The sequence below is a fragment of the Lepidochelys kempii genome, unplaced genomic scaffold (genome assembly GCF_965140265.1).
Source record: "Lepidochelys kempii isolate rLepKem1 unplaced genomic scaffold, rLepKem1.hap2 scaffold_201, whole genome shotgun sequence".
Lineage (NCBI taxonomy): Eukaryota > Metazoa > Chordata > Testudines > Cheloniidae > Lepidochelys > Lepidochelys kempii.
In genome coordinates, this window is record NW_027333617.1 from 19,139 (window position 1) to 35,651 (window position 16,513).

The 16,513-nt window shown below is 64.2% G+C and overlaps 1 protein-coding gene across 1 annotated transcript; it reads right to left on the reverse strand.

Annotated features, from left to right (window-relative positions):
* Positions 1-142: 142 nt before the first annotated feature.
* On the reverse strand, positions 143-10,059 carry CDH24 (cadherin 24). Its single transcript, XM_073326958.1, is given in 20 exon segments — positions 143-1,068; positions 1,071-1,151; positions 1,154-1,208; positions 1,211-1,277; positions 1,279-1,373; positions 1,754-2,409; positions 2,412-2,451; positions 2,560-2,681; positions 3,548-3,684; positions 4,601-4,665; positions 4,667-4,855; positions 5,949-5,984; positions 5,986-6,043; positions 6,045-6,147; positions 6,889-7,029; positions 8,047-8,166; positions 8,242-8,411; positions 8,413-8,534; positions 8,767-8,936; positions 8,939-10,059. Coding segments are annotated over 20 exon segments (2,556 nt in total). The 5' UTR covers positions 8,970-10,059; the 3' UTR covers positions 143-970.
* Positions 10,060-16,513: the final 6,454 nt, after the last annotated feature.

Consider the following 16,513-nt stretch of genomic DNA (forward strand, 5'->3'; position numbering starts at 1 on the left):
GCCGGGAGGGAACCCAGGAGTCCTGCCTCCCAACCCCTCCCCCAGCTCGAACCACCAGACCCCACTCCCCTCCCAGAGCCGGGAGGGACCCCAGGCATTTGGACCCCGCAATGAGGCAGAGGTTTGTAGTTTAAAAAATAAAGTGTTTATTACGAAATTATAACATGGACACTTCCCCCTCTTCTCGAACACAATCGTACGTCCCTCCCACCCTACACAATGGCACCCTCCCCCCCGCAGTATCCAGTGGGATTAAAAGTCCCAGTGCAGAATCCAAGGGGGGTCAAGGGGTCTGGTGGCTTGGGGGGGGCAGGGAGGTTCCTAGATCTGTGGGGTCCAGCCCACACCCTCATCCCCTGGGATTTCTTGGGGCTCTCCTGGCTGGGGGCGGCGGCAGGATGCGACGGTGGGGGTCTCAGCCTGATGGGGGGGCTGGATATGGCATTAATCGGGGCCGGGGGGTCACAGTCAGTCACAGTGGGCGAGTGGCCATGGGGGCGAACACAGGACAGAGGCCGAGCTGGGGCGGGGGAGGCCGTGGGGCCGAAGCACTGAGAGGGGGCAGGGTGGAGCAAGGGAGGGGTGGGTGCCATGGCCAGATGTAGCCACGCCCCCATGGCCCTGGTCATGCTTTGGGGGCTGAGAAGGGGGTGTGGCTGGAAGTGGGAGTGGCCTGCTTGGGGGCGTGGCTAGGAGAGTGTTGTGGGCCTGCAGGAGTGGCCGTGGCCGTGGCCATGGCCTGGCAGTGGGCGTGGCCTCACTAGTGTGGCCAGGAGGTGGGCATGGCCTTGCTGGTATGACCTACAGGGAGGGGGCGTGGCCTTGCAGGTGTGGTCAGGAAGTGGGCGTGGTCAAGTGGCATGCCCAAGTGGCATGCCCAGGGCATGGATGGAGGTGGGCGTGGCCATGCTGGCATGACCAAGAGGGAGGGGCGTGGCCTCTCAGGAGTGGCTGGGAGGTGGGCGTGGCCTCAGGCGGGCCCCTCTTGGCCCCCATAGAGCTCGGCCACAGTGCAAAAGAGGGGCCCCCACTCACCAGGGTCACCCCCCTCCCCCGCGCTGCCCCCCAGGAGGAGCCCAGGGGGCTGAGGCTGCCGCAGGACGTGTCCCCCCCGTCGTAGCCGTAGACCTGCAGCGAGTCGTGGGGGGGGCCCGGGGGTCGGCGTCGGCCCGTCCCAGGCGGGCGGCAAGGCGGGCGGGGGGGCCAGGGAGGAGTCCGGGGCGGGTGGACGCTGCAGGGCAGCCATGTCGAAGGCCTGGGTGTCGGCCTCGCCCCCCGTAGCTGCTGATGTTTTCGCGCACCTCGCCCTCCTCCGCCGGCGCTGCCCGCGCCCCCCCCCTTGGGGCGCCCCCGGGCCAGGAGCCCTGCCAGCGCTGGGGGGAGGGGGGGGTCAGTGCTGGGCCCCCGGAGCCCCTTTCTCCCTCCTGCCCCCCAGAGCTCCTGCCCCATCCCGCCCCCACCTTGGGGCGCCCCCAGGCCAGGAGCCCTGCCAGCGCTGGGTGGAGGGGGGGTCAGTGCCGGGCCCCCAGAGGCCCTCCTACCTCAGCCATCCCTCCCCTATCCTGCCCCCAGCCCTCCCATACCCCCCATCTGGGTGCCACCTGGCCCGTCCCCCCGGTTCCCCTCCTCCATCCATGCCTGCCTTGGGGCCCCCCGGGCCAGGAGCCCCGCCAGCGCTGAGGGGAGGGGGGTCAGTGCCGGGCCCCCAGAGCCCCTCCCCCATCCCGTCCCCCCAGACCCCACACCCCCCTCACCGAGCAGGCTGGTGCCGCAGCCCAGGATGGCCAGCAGGGCAGCAGCGCTGAGCCCGGGGGGGCTCGGGCAGTGGGGGGGGCACGGGCAGCGAGGGGGGCTGGCAGGAGCGCAGGCTGCCTGCGGGGGGGACTGGCAGATGCTCAGCGTCAGGGTGGGGGTGCCCATCGGGGGGACGTCCCCCATCCACCAGCTCCAGGGGCACCAGCAGGGGGGGACCCACCTGGGGGGGGCAGCCACAGGGCCTGGAGCAGGAGAGCGGCTGAACCATGTGGGGGGAGACGCAGAGAGTAAGTGAGGGGGTTGGGGGAGGGGTGGGGAAGTGGCGAGGCTGGGGGAGGGGTGGTGAGCAGAGGGGAAGGGGGAGGGGGACAGCGTGGGGGGCCAGGGGAGGAGTGGGGAAGTGGGGGGACCTTGGGAAGGCCGGGGACAGAGGACAGCATGGGGGGAAAGAGGGGGGGCAGCTAGCAGAGGTGAGGAGCGCAGGAATGAGGCGGGGCTGGCAGAGGGGTGGGGAGGGGGAGGGGGACAGCATGGGGGGCTGGGGGAGGAGGGGAAGTGGGGGGGCAGGGGGGCCACTCTCACCCTCATTGTCCCACACAGTGATGTTGGGGGGCCCCAGCCCCGGGGGGGAGCGAATTGTCACCCGACTCCCGCCCCACCGTCGTCCCGGTCCCGCGCCCAGATGGTCTGGATCAGCTGTGGGAGGAGAAGAGCGTGAACCCAGGCGTCCTGGCTCCCAGCCCCCACCCCCACTGCACCCCCATCGGCCCCGGCAGGGAGGGACCCAGGCATCCAGGCGCTCACCTGGCCTGGCGCTGTGCCGTGACAGATGAAGGGCTCGCTCCCTGGTGCCAGCTGGGGCACGTTGTCGTTCACGTCCAGGGCGTGCACAGCCAGAGGGACGGGCGCAGCCCGCGCCGGGCTGTCTGGAGCAAGAGACGGGGAGGGGCACGCGGCCAGCACGGGCACGCGGGGGGACACGCCCGCCACACGTGGACACGCCCACCATGCGCAGAGACACGCCCGCCACGCGTGGACACGCCCACCACATGTGGACACACCTGCCACGCGTGGACACGCCCACCACATGTGGACACACCTGCCACGCGTGGACATGCCCGCCACGCACAGAGACACGCCCGCCACGCACAGAGACACGCCCGCCACACGTAGACACGCCCGCCACACGTAGACACGCCCGCCACGCGCCGGGTATCGTGCCATGATCCACAGCAACACCAGCACACATGCCGCCAACACAGAACATGCAGCCCATGTGCAAAGCCCGTGTCAGTCCACACGCGGCCAACAGGTAACGATGCACAAGCCGTGCACGAGTCCCAGAGCATCAGCAATATGCCGCCACCACGCAAAGCCCACATGCAATCCAGGGCCAGCCACCAGCCAGCCAACACATAGCCCACACGCAAACCACGCCCAGAGCCGGGGCCACACGCAACCAACACGCAGCCCACGGGGCAGCCATGCCCGATACACGACGCACACACAGCCCACACACTGCCACAGGCCAAACACCAGGGCGAGTACGGAGCCCACAGGCCACCGACACACAAAGAACACGCCAACAACATGCAAACACCATCCCACCAACACGCAGACACAGAGGGGGAGAAAAGGCTGGTGAATACATACTAAGGCAAACCAGAACTGTCAGCACCCCCTACAAGGGCAGCTGCCCCCCACTGGGCCCCCATAGACCTCCCCCCCTCCCCCCCTCCCCCAGTGGTGTCAGCCCCCCTGGGCAGCTGCCTCCGGCTGGGCCCCCCCTTACCTAGTTCAGTGGCCACCAGAGTTAGGTTGTGCCAGGCCAGCGTCTCCCTGTCGAGGGGCAGGGCCGTGCGGAGGGTCCCGTCCTGGGGGCTGATGCTGAAATACCGCCCGGGGTCTGAGTGGGGCAGGATGGAGTATCTGGGGGAGCAGCAAGAGATCGGGGCGGGTCAGGGGGCTCTCCCACGGCCAGCACCTCCCCGTGCCCCACAGTGCCCCCTGCTGGGAGCTCTCCCCACGCCCAGCACCTCCCCGTGCCTCACGGCACCCCCTGCTGGGCACTCTCCCCACGGCTACCACCTCCCCGTGCCCCACGGCACCCCCTGCTGGGCACTCTCCCCACGGGCAGCGCCTCCCCGTGCCCCACGGCGCCCCCAGCTGGGAGCTTCCCCCCGGCCAGCACCTCCCCGTGCCCCACAGTGCCCCCTGCTGGGAGCTTTCCCAACGCCCAGCACCTCCCCGTGCCCCACGGCACCCCCTGCTGGGCACTCTCCCCACGGCTAGCGCCTCCCCGTGCCCCACGGTGCCCCCTGCTGGGAGCTTTCCCAACGCCCAGCACCTCCCCGTGCCCCACGGCACCCCCTGCTGGGCACTCTCCCCACGGCTAGCGCCTCCCCGTGCCCCACGGTGCCCCCTGCTGGGAGCTTTCCCAACGCCCAGCACCTCCCCGTGCCCCACGGTGCCGCCTGCTGGGAACTCCCCCCACGGCCAGCACCTCCCCGTGCCCCACGGCACCCCCTGCTGGGCACTCTCCCCACGGCTACCGCCTCCCCGTGCCCCACGGCATCCCCAGCTGGGAGCTTCCCCCCGGCCAGCACCTCCCCGTGCCCCACGGTGCCGCCTGCTGGGAACTCCCCCCACGGCCAGTGCCTCCCCCAGTCCCATAGCACCTCCTGCTGGGAGCTCCCCCCCAGCCAGCGCCTCCCTGTGCCCCGCGGCACCCCCTGCTGGGAGCTCCCCCCACAACCACTGCCTCCGTGTGCCCCACGGTGCCTCCTGCTGGGAGCTCCCCCCATGGCCACCACCCCCAGTGCCCCCTGCAGGGTGTGGCTGGTACCAGATGGCGCTGCTGGGCATGTCCAGGTTGAAGGCTGTGATCTTCCCCACCACGGTGCCAGGGGGGGCTGTCCTCGGGCACACCCAGCTGGTAGCTGGGCCGGGCGAAGGCTGGGGGCTCGGCTGCGTCCTCCATGGCCACATGCACGGTGGCCACGTCCTTGAAGGGCCCCTGGCGGATGTACAGTGGGTCAACCTGCGTGTTGGCCGCCTCCACCCCCAGGGTGTATGCTGGGCGCTGCTCGAAGTCCAGCGGCTGGGGGAAGCTGGGGTGGGGGGAAGAGGAGGGGGTTAGCAGTCGGTCTCTGGGGGAGATGGGGGTGTGACGAAGTGGGACTGTTCTTAATGTTCTCTCTGAATACGGTGTAGGTGCCTCAGTTTCCCCTATGCAGTTCTGAAGTATCTCGGGGGTGGGATAAGGGGGTGTGATTGCTGCAGAGCCCTAGTGGGCCAGCGTGATGCTGTCTGCACAGAGAATGGCCGACACCCCGTCTCCTGGCCACTGATGGCCTGGGGCCCCCCTGCGAGGAGCCAACTGAAGGGGTTGGAGAACACAGAGATCAGGTGGCCTCCTGGCCCGGGAAAGAGACAAAGGCCAGAGGAGGGGCTGGAGAAATGGAGTTTGGAGCTGGCTGGGGAAATGGAGCGGGGTCCAGACGGGGCTCTGGCCTCCTTGGCACCAAGATGGCCCTGACTTCGGGCTCCTGTTTCCTGTACCTACAAGCTCTGTTTTGGCTCCTGTTCCCGTCGTCTAATAAACCTTCTGTGTTACCGGCTGGCTGAGAGTCCCGTCTGACTGCAGAGTCGGGGGCCAGGACCCTCTGCCCCCCAGGACCCCGCCTGGGCGGACTGGCTGTGGGAAGCGCCCCGAGGGGCAGGGGAGGCTGAATGCTCCGGGGTCAGACCCAGGAAGGTGGAGCCGGGGGAGCTGTGTGTCCTGCAGACGGGCTGCGCCCCGAGAGGAGGCTCCCCCAGAGTCCTGGCTGGCTTCGTCGGGAGCAGTCCCAGGCATCGCCCGGGCACCCCGTGACAGGGGGCGTCAGCAGCCGGGCTCGGGGGGGGAACGGGGGGGTTAGCAGTTGGCCCTGAGGGGAGGATCCCAGCCTGGGAAAGAGGGCATTGGGAAGCTGAATGGCAAAGGGACCCAGGCATCCAGGAAGGGGGGTAGGGAAAGGGGGCAGCAAGACACGTAGCCATGGAGGGCACAGCGGGACCCTGGTGTCCGGGCGGGATGGGTCTGGGTAGGACGGCAGGACCTTGGGGCGGGGGGGCGGGTAGCTGGATGGGACCCCAGGGTCTAGGGAAGGGCAGGGGAGGCTCACGGGGACTCAGGTGTCCGGGTGGGGCACCTGGCTGAGGGTGAGGAGGCCGGCCCGGGGGTCCAGGGCCCAGCGGGTCGGTGCTGATGGCGAAGGGCCCATCCCCGTCCAGCAGCCTCGCGTTGCCCCTCGTCCGGATGGTGGGCCCGGAGCCGCCCCACGGGGGAGCCAGGCAGCAGCGTCTCCAGCACCGAGAACTGGTAAGAACCTGCCGGGGGGGCCGGGGGTCAGCCAGAGGGAGACGCCCCCCCAGCCAGCCTTGTGTCCCACAGCGCCCCCCACTGGGAGCCCCCCCATAGCCAGCACCCCCTGCACCCCCTAGCGCCCCTCCGCTGGGAGCCCCCCATACCCAGCACCCCCCTGCACCCCATAGCCCCCCTCCGCTGGGAGCCCCCCATACCCAGCACCCCCCACACCCCCTAGCGCCCCTCCGCTGGGAGCCCCCCATAACCAGCACCCCCTGCACCCCATAGCGTCCCTCCGCTGGGAGCCCCCCATAGCCAGCACCCCCTGCACCCCATAGCACCCCTCTGCTGGGAGCCCCCCATACCCAGCACCCCCCTGCACCCCATAGCACCCCTCTGCTGGGAGCCCACACACACCCAGTGCCCCCCCAGTAAACAGAAGGAAGGTGAAAGGGGGAGGGAAGGGGAAGTGAGGGGCGATGGGGGGGGAGTTAAAGGCCAAAGGAGGGGCATGGGCACAGCAGTTGTGGTTTCGGGGTGGGGAGGTTGGGGAAATGGGGTGGGGATAGAGAGGGTTGGGCGGCACAGCAGCTTGGGGATACAGGGTGGGGGGTGATATGTGAGGCTGGGTCCCGGGGCTGAGGGAGAAAAGGGGGCATGGGGTGGGGGCCAGGGGGCTGAGTACATGAGCAGGGCAGGAGAGGGAGTCAAGGGGGGTGGAGGAGGGGCAGGGGCAGCAGAGGACCGGGGGGGGGGCAGTGGGTCTCTCACTCTGGGGTAACTTGGGTCATTGACGTCGCTCAGGGTGACAGTGACACTCCCCAACAGCCCCCCGGCGTGGCCCCCCAAGTCCTTGGCCTGGATCACCACCAGCAGCTCGGCCTGTGCCTCCCGGTCCATGTTGGGGATCGCGGTGCGCACCACGCCTGCCACGGGAGAGAGGGGGCAGTCAGAGACCAAGGGGGCAATGGACGAGGCTGCTATGACGGGTGGGTGGGTGGACGGATGTAGAGATGGACAGACAGACGGACGGATGGACAGACAGACGGATGGAGGGGCAGACAGGTGGATGGACAGAGGGATGGAGGAGGGATGGGTGGATGGAATAGACGGACCGAGGGACAGGTGGACAGACGGACGGACGGGTGGACGGACAGACGGACGGAGGGACAGAGGGAGGGACGGGTGGACAGACGAGTGAATGGAGGGATGGACGGGTGGACGGACAGACGGACGGAAAGAGGGAGGGACGGGTGGACAGATGGACGGATGAGTGGACGAGGCGACGGATGGGTGGACGGATGGGTGGACGGATGGACGGATGAGTGGAAGAGGCGATGGATGGGTGGACGGATAGACGGATGGAGGGAGGAACGGGTGGATGGAGGGAAGGATAGACGGAGGGACGGGTGGACGGATGGACGGATGAGTGGACGAGGCGATGGATGGGTGGACGGATGGGTGGATGGGTGGACGGACAGACGGATGGAGGGAGGAACGGGTGGATGGAGGGAAGGATAGACGGAGGGACGGGTGGATGGATGGACGGATGAGTGGAAGAGGCGATGGATGGGTGGACGGATAGACGGATGGGTGGACGGAGGGAGGGACGGGTGGACAGACAGATGGACGGGTGGACGGAGGGAGGGATGGACGGACAGAGGGAGGGACGGATGGGGCGATGGACGTATGCTCTGAGGGAGGACACTCAAAGACACGCAGATGGAGGCCACAGAAGCCATGAGCAGGGGCAGATGGGTTGGAGGGGGCAGGAGGGCACAGACACTCGGGATGGGAGACGGACAAACTGGGGCCCCACATCACACACCTCCCCACTTCCTCCCCCGCAACCAACACCAACCCTACATGGCCCACCTGCATCCCAGCCCCCCAGCAGGCTTCACCCCGTCTCCCCCCACCTCTCCGGGCGGCGTCTGCCCTACCGGTCTGGGGGTCGACGGAGAAGAAGGGCAGCCCCTCCAGCACCATGTGCACCAGCTTGGAGCCATTCCCATAGCTCGGGTCATGGGCGTCCTGGGCCGTCACCTGGATCACGGATGTCCCTGGGGGGAGAGCGCAGTGAGGGGGGTGGGCTGCGGGTCGGGAGTGAGGGGCACTGGCAGGCTGGGCGCACTCACCCACGCTGCTCATCTCGGGCGCAGTGGCATGGCAGGGGCCGCGCGGGCAGACGGGCGGGTGGTCGTTGATGTCCTGCACTTTGATGATGAACTCGGAGGGCGGCTCCAGGGGCCGGTTTGAGGCCTGGGCCACGGCCTGGGCCAGCAGCGTGTATTGGGCCTTTTCCTCGGTCCAGGGTCTTGGTCACGAGCACGTTCCCCGTCCGCTCGTCGATCACAAACACCGTCCCGGCCCCTTCGCCCGTGAGCACATACTTGATCCGCCCCTTGCCCCGGTCCACGTCCGAGTGCAGCTGTGGGGAGAGGGGCGCATGGACCCAGGCGTCCGGGCTTGCAGCCCTCTGAAGGACCCGCTCCCTTCCCAGATCCAGGCAGAGAACCCAGGAATCCTGGCTTCCAGCTCCACCCCCGCTCTAACCCCTAGACCCTTCCAGAATACCCAGGTGTCCAGGCCCTCCCCATGCCCACGGGACCCAGATTTCCAGGCCCTCCCCACCCACAGGACCCAGGTGTTCGGGCACTCACCCTGCCGATGAGGACAGGCTCGGGGCCGGCATACTCCTCGATGACCAAGAATTGGTTCCAGACCCAGCTACGTCGAGATCTCAGCAGGGGGCGCTCCCAGCCCTGGGTTGGGGCCCCCCGGGAGCCCGGCCAGGGGGGACCCAGGCATCCGGCGCAGCCATAGCCCCCAGCCAGGTCAGCAGGAGCCCCAGGATGCTGGGCATGTTGCCCACTCACGCTGCCTCCTGAGGGGGGCACTGCCCATGGGCCCCCGCCCAGCTACCCCATCGGGGGGCACCTGGAGGGACACGGGGCTCAGCTATGGAGGGAGACACCCTAGAGCCCCTCCCCCTCCAAGCACTGAGATGTCATAAAATCCACCGTGAGCAGGTGGGGGGGCACAAGGGGTGAGCAAAGGGGGCAGAGAAACCAGCGTCCAGTGTGATGAGCTTCCAGGGCTCAGCAGAGAATTCAACAGAGCTGGGGGCTGTGGGTCAGGAGATCTGGGTGGGGGGCAGGGGCTGCAGGTCGGGAGTGAGGGGCACCAGCAGATCTAGGTGGGGGGCAGGGGCTGCAGTCGGGAGTGAGGGGCACCGGCAGATCGGGGGGGGGGGGCAGAGCCGGGGGGGAGGGGCTGCAGGTCGGGAGAGAGGGGCACCAGCAGAACCAGAGTGGGGCAGGGGCTGGAGGTCGGGAGTGAGGGGCACTGGTAGAGCCGGAGTGGGGCAGGGGCTGCAGGTCGGGAGTGAGGGGCACCGGCAGATCGGGGGGGGGGGCAGAGCCGGGGGGGAGGGGCTGCAGGTCGGGAGTGAGGGGCACCGGCAGATCTGGGGGGGCAGGGGGGCAGAGCCGGGGGGGAGGGGCTGCAGGTCGGGAGTGAGGGGCACCGGCAGATCTGGGGGGGCAGGGGGGCAGAGCCGGGGGGCAGGGGCTGCAGGTCGGGAGTGAGGGGCACCGGCAGATCTGGGGGGGCAGGGGGGCAGAGCCGGGGGGCAGGGGCTGCAGGTCGGGAGTGAGGGGCACCGTGGGTCTGGAGGCAGATTTACAGCGGAGCTGCGTGACCGAAATGGCTAATGAGGGTCGGAGCCGCTGGAGACAGACGGAGAAGATCCCCGCGCCCCCCCCCGCGTCCCCTCCCCCGCCATTGCGATTGTCACACTCAATATTTAATGTCTCCGGACGCGCCCGTCGGACAAAAGAAGGGGGGAGCCGTTGCCCCCCCGGGTTCCCCCATCCCAGACACCCTATCGGGGGGGTTGGAGAGAGGGAAGGAGGAAGAGACAAGGAGGGAGAAACACAAACAGCTCCCAGCCTACCCCCCCCCGACTCCGACCCCCCAGACTGGGCCCCACCTCCTGACTCCCCCCAGTCCCTGGGCCCCCCCACTTCGATCTCCCGCATTTACCTCCCCGCGCTCCCCACTTTCCCCCCAGCCCAGATCCCCCCACTGAGCCCCTGAGCTCCCCTGACCCCCCAATCCTCCCGCAGGTTCCCCCCCGGCGCTGAAGAGACACCAGGGGAATGTGGAAGTGGGGGAAGGAGATTCGGGGGGACCCCCGTCCCCGCTCTCCAACACCCACAGACGCCCCCCAGGGACTTACCTGGGCCTGGGGGACCCTGGGTCGGTGGGGGGAGCGAGGGCAGGAAGCGGGGCGGGGGGGACGGGAGAGGAGCGGGAGCCGCGGCCTGGACACGAGCGAAGGATGCGGAGACGGAGCTGAGTCCTGCCCCCCCGCACCCCTCCGCCCGCCTCCTTCCCTCCGGCCCCCGGAGCCGCCTGCTGCGGGGGAGAGATAAGAGACCCCCCAACCCCCTTCCGAGTCTTCCTCTGCCCCCCCAGCCCTGCTGGTGCCCCTCACTCCCGACCCGCAGCCCCCTGCCAGCCCAGCCCTGGGGCCCCCCGCTGGTGCCCCTCACTACCGACCCTGCTAGCCCAGCCCTGCCCCCCTCCACCTCCCCAGCCCTGCCGGTGCCCCTCACTCCCGATAGCCCAGCCCTGCCCCTCCTGCCCCCCTTTTCCCAGCTCCGGGCGAGCATCACTTGCCCTCGGCAGTGGCTGGGAACCGGAAAATGTGATTGTTTTTAATGAGCTGTGGAATTTTTAAGTGGGGTGTGGGGGGGAGATTTATGGGGAGCAGGGATGGGGTGACCCAGCGGGGGGACACAACTCCCTTGGCAGCCCTCCCAGCACTCCTCTTATCCCCAGCTGGGCCCCCCGGAGTCACAACCCGGAAAGTTTGTGAAAGCTGAATTGATACAGTCCCTGGCCGCCTTCAGCCCTGGCCTACAAAGAACCCAGCGCCCGGGTGAGGGGCACCAGGAGGGCTGGGGTGGGGGGCAGGGCTGGGCTAGCAGGGGCCGTGGGTCAGGAGTGAGGGGCACTATGGGGTAGAGTTTTGTTAATGTCCTTATGGCCCCCAGGTGACCATCTAGGAGTGAGGTGGCGGGTTAGTACTTTGGACCAGAGGAATTGGGGGAGGGATGTTGTTCCCCTAGGCCCTGGGCCCCTCCTGCAGTGGGGCAGATAAGGGCAGGTAGGCCCGGGGGGCAGAGTGGGGCAGTGAATTCTAGGTTGTGGGGCTTAGCATTACAGAGACAGGGGTCAAAGGTCATGGGGCCAAAAAGCACCAGTGTTCTTCCCTCCTGCAGCTGGTGCCAGGGGGGTTGGAGTGCTCCCCCATGTATGGGGCAGGGGCCTCCCCCACTTGTCTCCCCCTCACTAGGCCAGGGCGACCTTTCTCCAGGCTGTAGCAATTCTTAGAGGGAGGCTCAGGCTGGTACCTGAAGCCCCCTTCCCACGAGGAGGCTCAACCCCCTTTTCTTGTGCCCCCATCCAACCCCCCCCACAAAACAGCTCACCAAACCTCTCATTTTTCACACTAAAAATTATTTTTTCAGCATCAGGCAAGAAAACATTTGCTCTTCTCCTCTGCTGACCTGGCCAAAATTAAGAACTCAGCCCGTTCCCCTCCCTCGTAGCAGGTTTCATTTATTCCTTTTTCCTTTGAAAACCTCCAGCTATAGTCAGAGCCCTACAAACCAAGACCAGCGCCATTTCTCTGCTTCTTTTATTTTCCAAGCAAAAAGAAAACGGATAAAAGCAGAGGAAAAAGGAAATGACCAAAAAATGGTGCCCCCCCCATTTTCAAGGTTTTTAGCCTGGCGAAAGCTGGATAAAGGGGCCTGTTCTCTCATGTCTAGAGCAGTTTTCCCCCTTCGAAAAGTGTTCAATTAGAGTGACCCCTCCCCTCCCCGTTTTCATATTTCTGACACCACCTCCTGGGAAAAACAGAACAAAAAGACTAAGAATGGTCACAATTTTGCCATTCTCTGAAATCTTAATTCTTAGAACCCTCAAAAAATAAATACCACTTAAAAAAAAAAAATCAAAGCAACCAAAAAGTCCCCCCTTTTTCTCCTGCGGTGGTTTTGAAGCCTGGGAAGGGGGCGGCCCACTGTTAATGGCACTTGGGCGCGGTTTGAGGCGGGGAGAAAGTGGTTACCGACCTTGCAGATGTGACGCTTGCGTCAGTTCCATGTTAGGCGTGTGCCACAGGCACCATGGTTGGAGATTTTCCCCTAGTGGTACCCTGGAGGCCAGTCCTGGTGCCCCCTGGACCCCTGGGCTCATGCACCGGTAGAAGGGGTCCCACCAGCCCTGTACCCTTCAGTTCCTCGTCAGCGACTGAGCCAGCGAGGATGGAGGGCGGGTCCGGACTGGACGTGAGCAACATCTCGAAGAACAAGTTACGAAGGTCAGTCAGCGTCTTTTCTCCGAGTGCTGGCTCCCATCCATTCCACAACAGGTGACTCCCAAGGAGTGTCCCCGGACCCCTCTCCCAACGCTGGCATCGCCTGGGCCTGCTGGGTGAGGGTATAGCGGGCTGCGAAGGGACGGACCGATGCCCACTCTGCAGCCCGGCAGATGTCCTGGATTGGTACTGGCGCGAGGAACGCTGCAGACGAAGCCCTTGCAGAGCGAGCCGTGACAATGACCCGAGGGAAACGTTTGTCTGCCTGTAACATACCCAGCTGCAGGCGGGTATCCAGTCCGTGATCCTCTGAGATGACACCAGCAGACCCTTTGTCCTGTCTGCCACCAAAGAGCTGCGTTGACAGCAACGTTCCTCAGCCGAATCCCGAGGAAGAAGACAGGCAGAAAAATGTCCCGGTTGTTAGGGAGCTGGGACACCACCTTCATGAGGAAGGCTGGGTTAGGACACAGACAGACCTTGTCCTCAAAGGACAATCAGAAGTGGGGGTTCTGATTTTGGGAGGCCACCTTCCATGAGCAGCAGAAGCTGGGAACAAGATGCCAACAGCTTGAAGAGGGGGCCCCCCAGCAGCTTTGACAGCACCAGACTCAGGTCCCATGGGGGAATTGGGTCATGGACCTGAGGGCGGAGCCTTTCCAGACCTTTAAGGAACTTGACCATCATCTCATGCAAGAAGTCGGATTTCCCGCAGAGCGGAGGGTGGAAGGCCAAGATGGCTGCCAGGTGGACTCTGATGGATGATAGGGCCAGATCTTGGTGCTTCGGATGGAGCAAGACTGGGTGCAGAGAGGACTGAGATGGGGACAGACCCCAATCCAAGGCCCAACATGTGTAATGCTTCCACTTGGCCACACATCGCGCTGGGAGAGGGTTTTCTGCTACCCAGTAAGACTTGCTGGACCTGCTCCAAGGAGGCCCTCCTCAGGGTTCAGCCATGGAGCAGCCAAGCCATCAGATGCAGGGACACGAGGTTTGGATGAAGCAACCAACTGCTGTTCTGCGAGAGCGAGTCCAGGAATAGTGGGAGCTCGAACAAGGCCGCCACCGACAGGTCCAGAAGCATGCCAAGCCACTGGGGCTCTCAGAATAACCCTCGCCCTGTCTCTCTTGGTCTTTAAGAGGACGCTGTGGACCAAGCGTGTCTGTGGGAAGGTGTACAGCAGTCACCCCCGCCCACAAGAACAGACGACGTCGGATGCTGAGCCTGTGCGTTGAGCAAACCTGCTGCCATTTCCTGTTCCATCTGGAGGGGGAACAGGTCCACCCAAGGAGTCCCCACCTCTGGAAGACAGCGCTGATGACCTCTGGGAGGAGGGACCAGTTGTGGGGAGAGGAGAAGGGCCTGCTGAGGTGATCCGCCCCTGCGCGTCCTGGGGGTGGTGCGACGCCTTGAGGCGAACAGCGTGTTCCACGCAGAAATCCCATAACCGAAGAGCCTCCCAGCACAGAGCAGCACAGCGAGCTCTGCCTTACTTGTTGGAACCGGGTCTCCGGCAGGTAGTCTCTGGCCCAAGTGGAGTCAAGCACCGCTCCTACAAACTCTATCCTCTGAACCAGTATCAGAGCTGATTGCTGTTTGTTTATAAGTAGATCCAGCTCCCGACAGGTGGCCCATACCATGCTGTGTTGGACCTGAGCCTGTGAATGGCCTTAGACTGCCCGTCAAGGTATGGGCAGATCTGTAAGCCCTGACATTTCAGGGAAGCTGCCACCACCGCTATGTGGTTTGTGGAAACTCTTGGGGCTGACAAGAGACCGCAGGGGAGTGCAGTGAATTGGTACGGGTGCTGCTCCAGCACGAACCGGAGGAATCGCCCGTGCCCACAGAAGATGGGAGATATGGAAATAAGTGTCCTTTAAATCAGCAGCTCTCAACCTTTCCAGACTACTGTTCCCCTTTCAGGAGTCTGATTTGTCTTGCAAACCACAAGTTTCACCTCACTTAAATCACTTACAAAATCAGACAAAATAAAAATGCGTCGCAGCACGCTAGTACTGAAAACCTGCTTCCTTTAAGAACATAACGGCCAGACCGAGTCAGACCCAAGGTCCATCTAGCTCAGTATCCTGTCTTCTGACAGTGGCCTACACCAGGTGCCCCAGAGGGAATGAACAGAACAGGGTATCATCAAGTGATCCATTCCCAGCTTCTGGCAAACAGAGGCTAGGGACACCATCCCTGCCCATCCTGGCTAATAGCCATTGATGGACCCATCCTCCATGAACTTATCTAGTTCTCTTTTGAACCCTGTTATAGTCTTGGCCTTCACAACATCCTCTGGCAAGGAGTTCCACAGGTTGACTGTGCATTGTGTGAAAAAATACTCTCTCATTGTTACCATATAATTATAAAATAAATCAACTGGAATGTAAACATGGTACTTACCTTTCAGTGTATAGTCTATAGAGCAGTATAACCAAGTCGTCGTCTGTATAAAATTGTAGTTTGTACTGACTTCACTAGTGCTGGCACTTACAGTCTCTCCCCTTTTTCTTGCAGGCCTTGCTCCTGGGAGACCTGAGAACCTGAGAGGTGGTTGTGGCTAGAAGTATCTCTGAGGTTCGGGGCACGTAGAGAGCAGCGCGTGGCCCTGGAGTCCTTCAAGCCGTGCAGCTCAGGGTTCGTCTGCTCCACAGGAGAGGTCTGGGACTGACTGCTGAGCCTTGTAAGAAAGGCCCGAAGACCGCAGCCACAAACTGCACCGGACAGACACAGCTGATGCCAAGGATCTGGTTGCCAAATCGGCCACGTCTAAGGCGGTCTTGCCTCCCTCCATGATGGCCAAGAGTTCCTGCCTCGACTCCTGGGATGGGGGTCTTGACACTTGGCCACAGAGTACCAAATATTAAAGTAGCGTCTCCCCAGCAACGCCCGCTGGTTGGAGATATGAAGTCATTGGCTGGCTGCCAAACACACCTTCCTACCAAACCAATCGAGTCTTTTCATATCCTTATTTTCAGGGGTGGTGCTTGTTCCTCCCTGTCTGCCCTGCTTGGTAGTGGCTGAAACCATCAGGGGCTGCTTCCTCCTCCACTGCAACAGATGGAAGCTCGGTACTAGGGTCGGAGTCTGAATCCAGGTCCAGTACTGGGGTACTCCTCGGAGACCACTGAGGATGACATCTGGGAGTAAGGTCCACGGGTTCCAATAAGGCCAATGTGCCGGCCAATGCCCAGGTGTCCAAGCACCTGCAGACAGATCTGCACTGAGGTCTGATGTGTACGACTGGTACCAGTGCCTCTTTGGGGGAGGGATGGATTAACCCTGGAGTCAGAAGATGATTCCTCCCTTGGGGACCATGGCGGAGCCATTGCTATGTCCACGTACTGGCGGTGATGGGGGGCCGGGGAGTGGCATCGAGCCTGAGACAGGTGCTGCGACACCAGGGATATGTGTTGTGGCTCTGGGGACTGATGCCAAGAAACTGGTGCCCAGGAGGCTGGTGAACGGTGCTGTGAAGCCGGAGAGCTGCGCCGGGTCGGAGACCATGGTGGGCCCATGGGTGGAGGACTTCCCCTGGAAGGGGCTGGTTGAGGTTCCAGAACGTGGGGGGCACCGGGAGAGACATTAAGCACCTCACTGCCTGGAACGCCTCCAGGAGTCAATGGAGCTTGTATGTGGAAGACGCCCCGACCGCTTCCAGGAGTCGGTGATGGGTCCTGGACCAGGCTTGGTGCCTGGGGGACCGTTGCTGCTGCCGCCCATGGTTCTGGGGAGGACAACTGGCCTGGTGTGGGTCTCACCTTGTCCCCCACCTAGTCCTCCGAGGCACCAGGGAGCGTCAGGTTTCTGCTCGCTGATTCTTGTGCCTCTTCCTTGGCATGGGAGATGGAGAGTGGTGAAAGGGAGTGCCGTGGTGCTGGGAGGGGCCCGGTGTACACCAAGGCCGATGTTCCTGGGCTAAGAGCCACTTCCAATAACGGGGCATTCAAGCGAACGTCCCTGTCCTCAGCTGTGCCGAGTTCTGCAGATCTTGCACCTGTCCTTGACG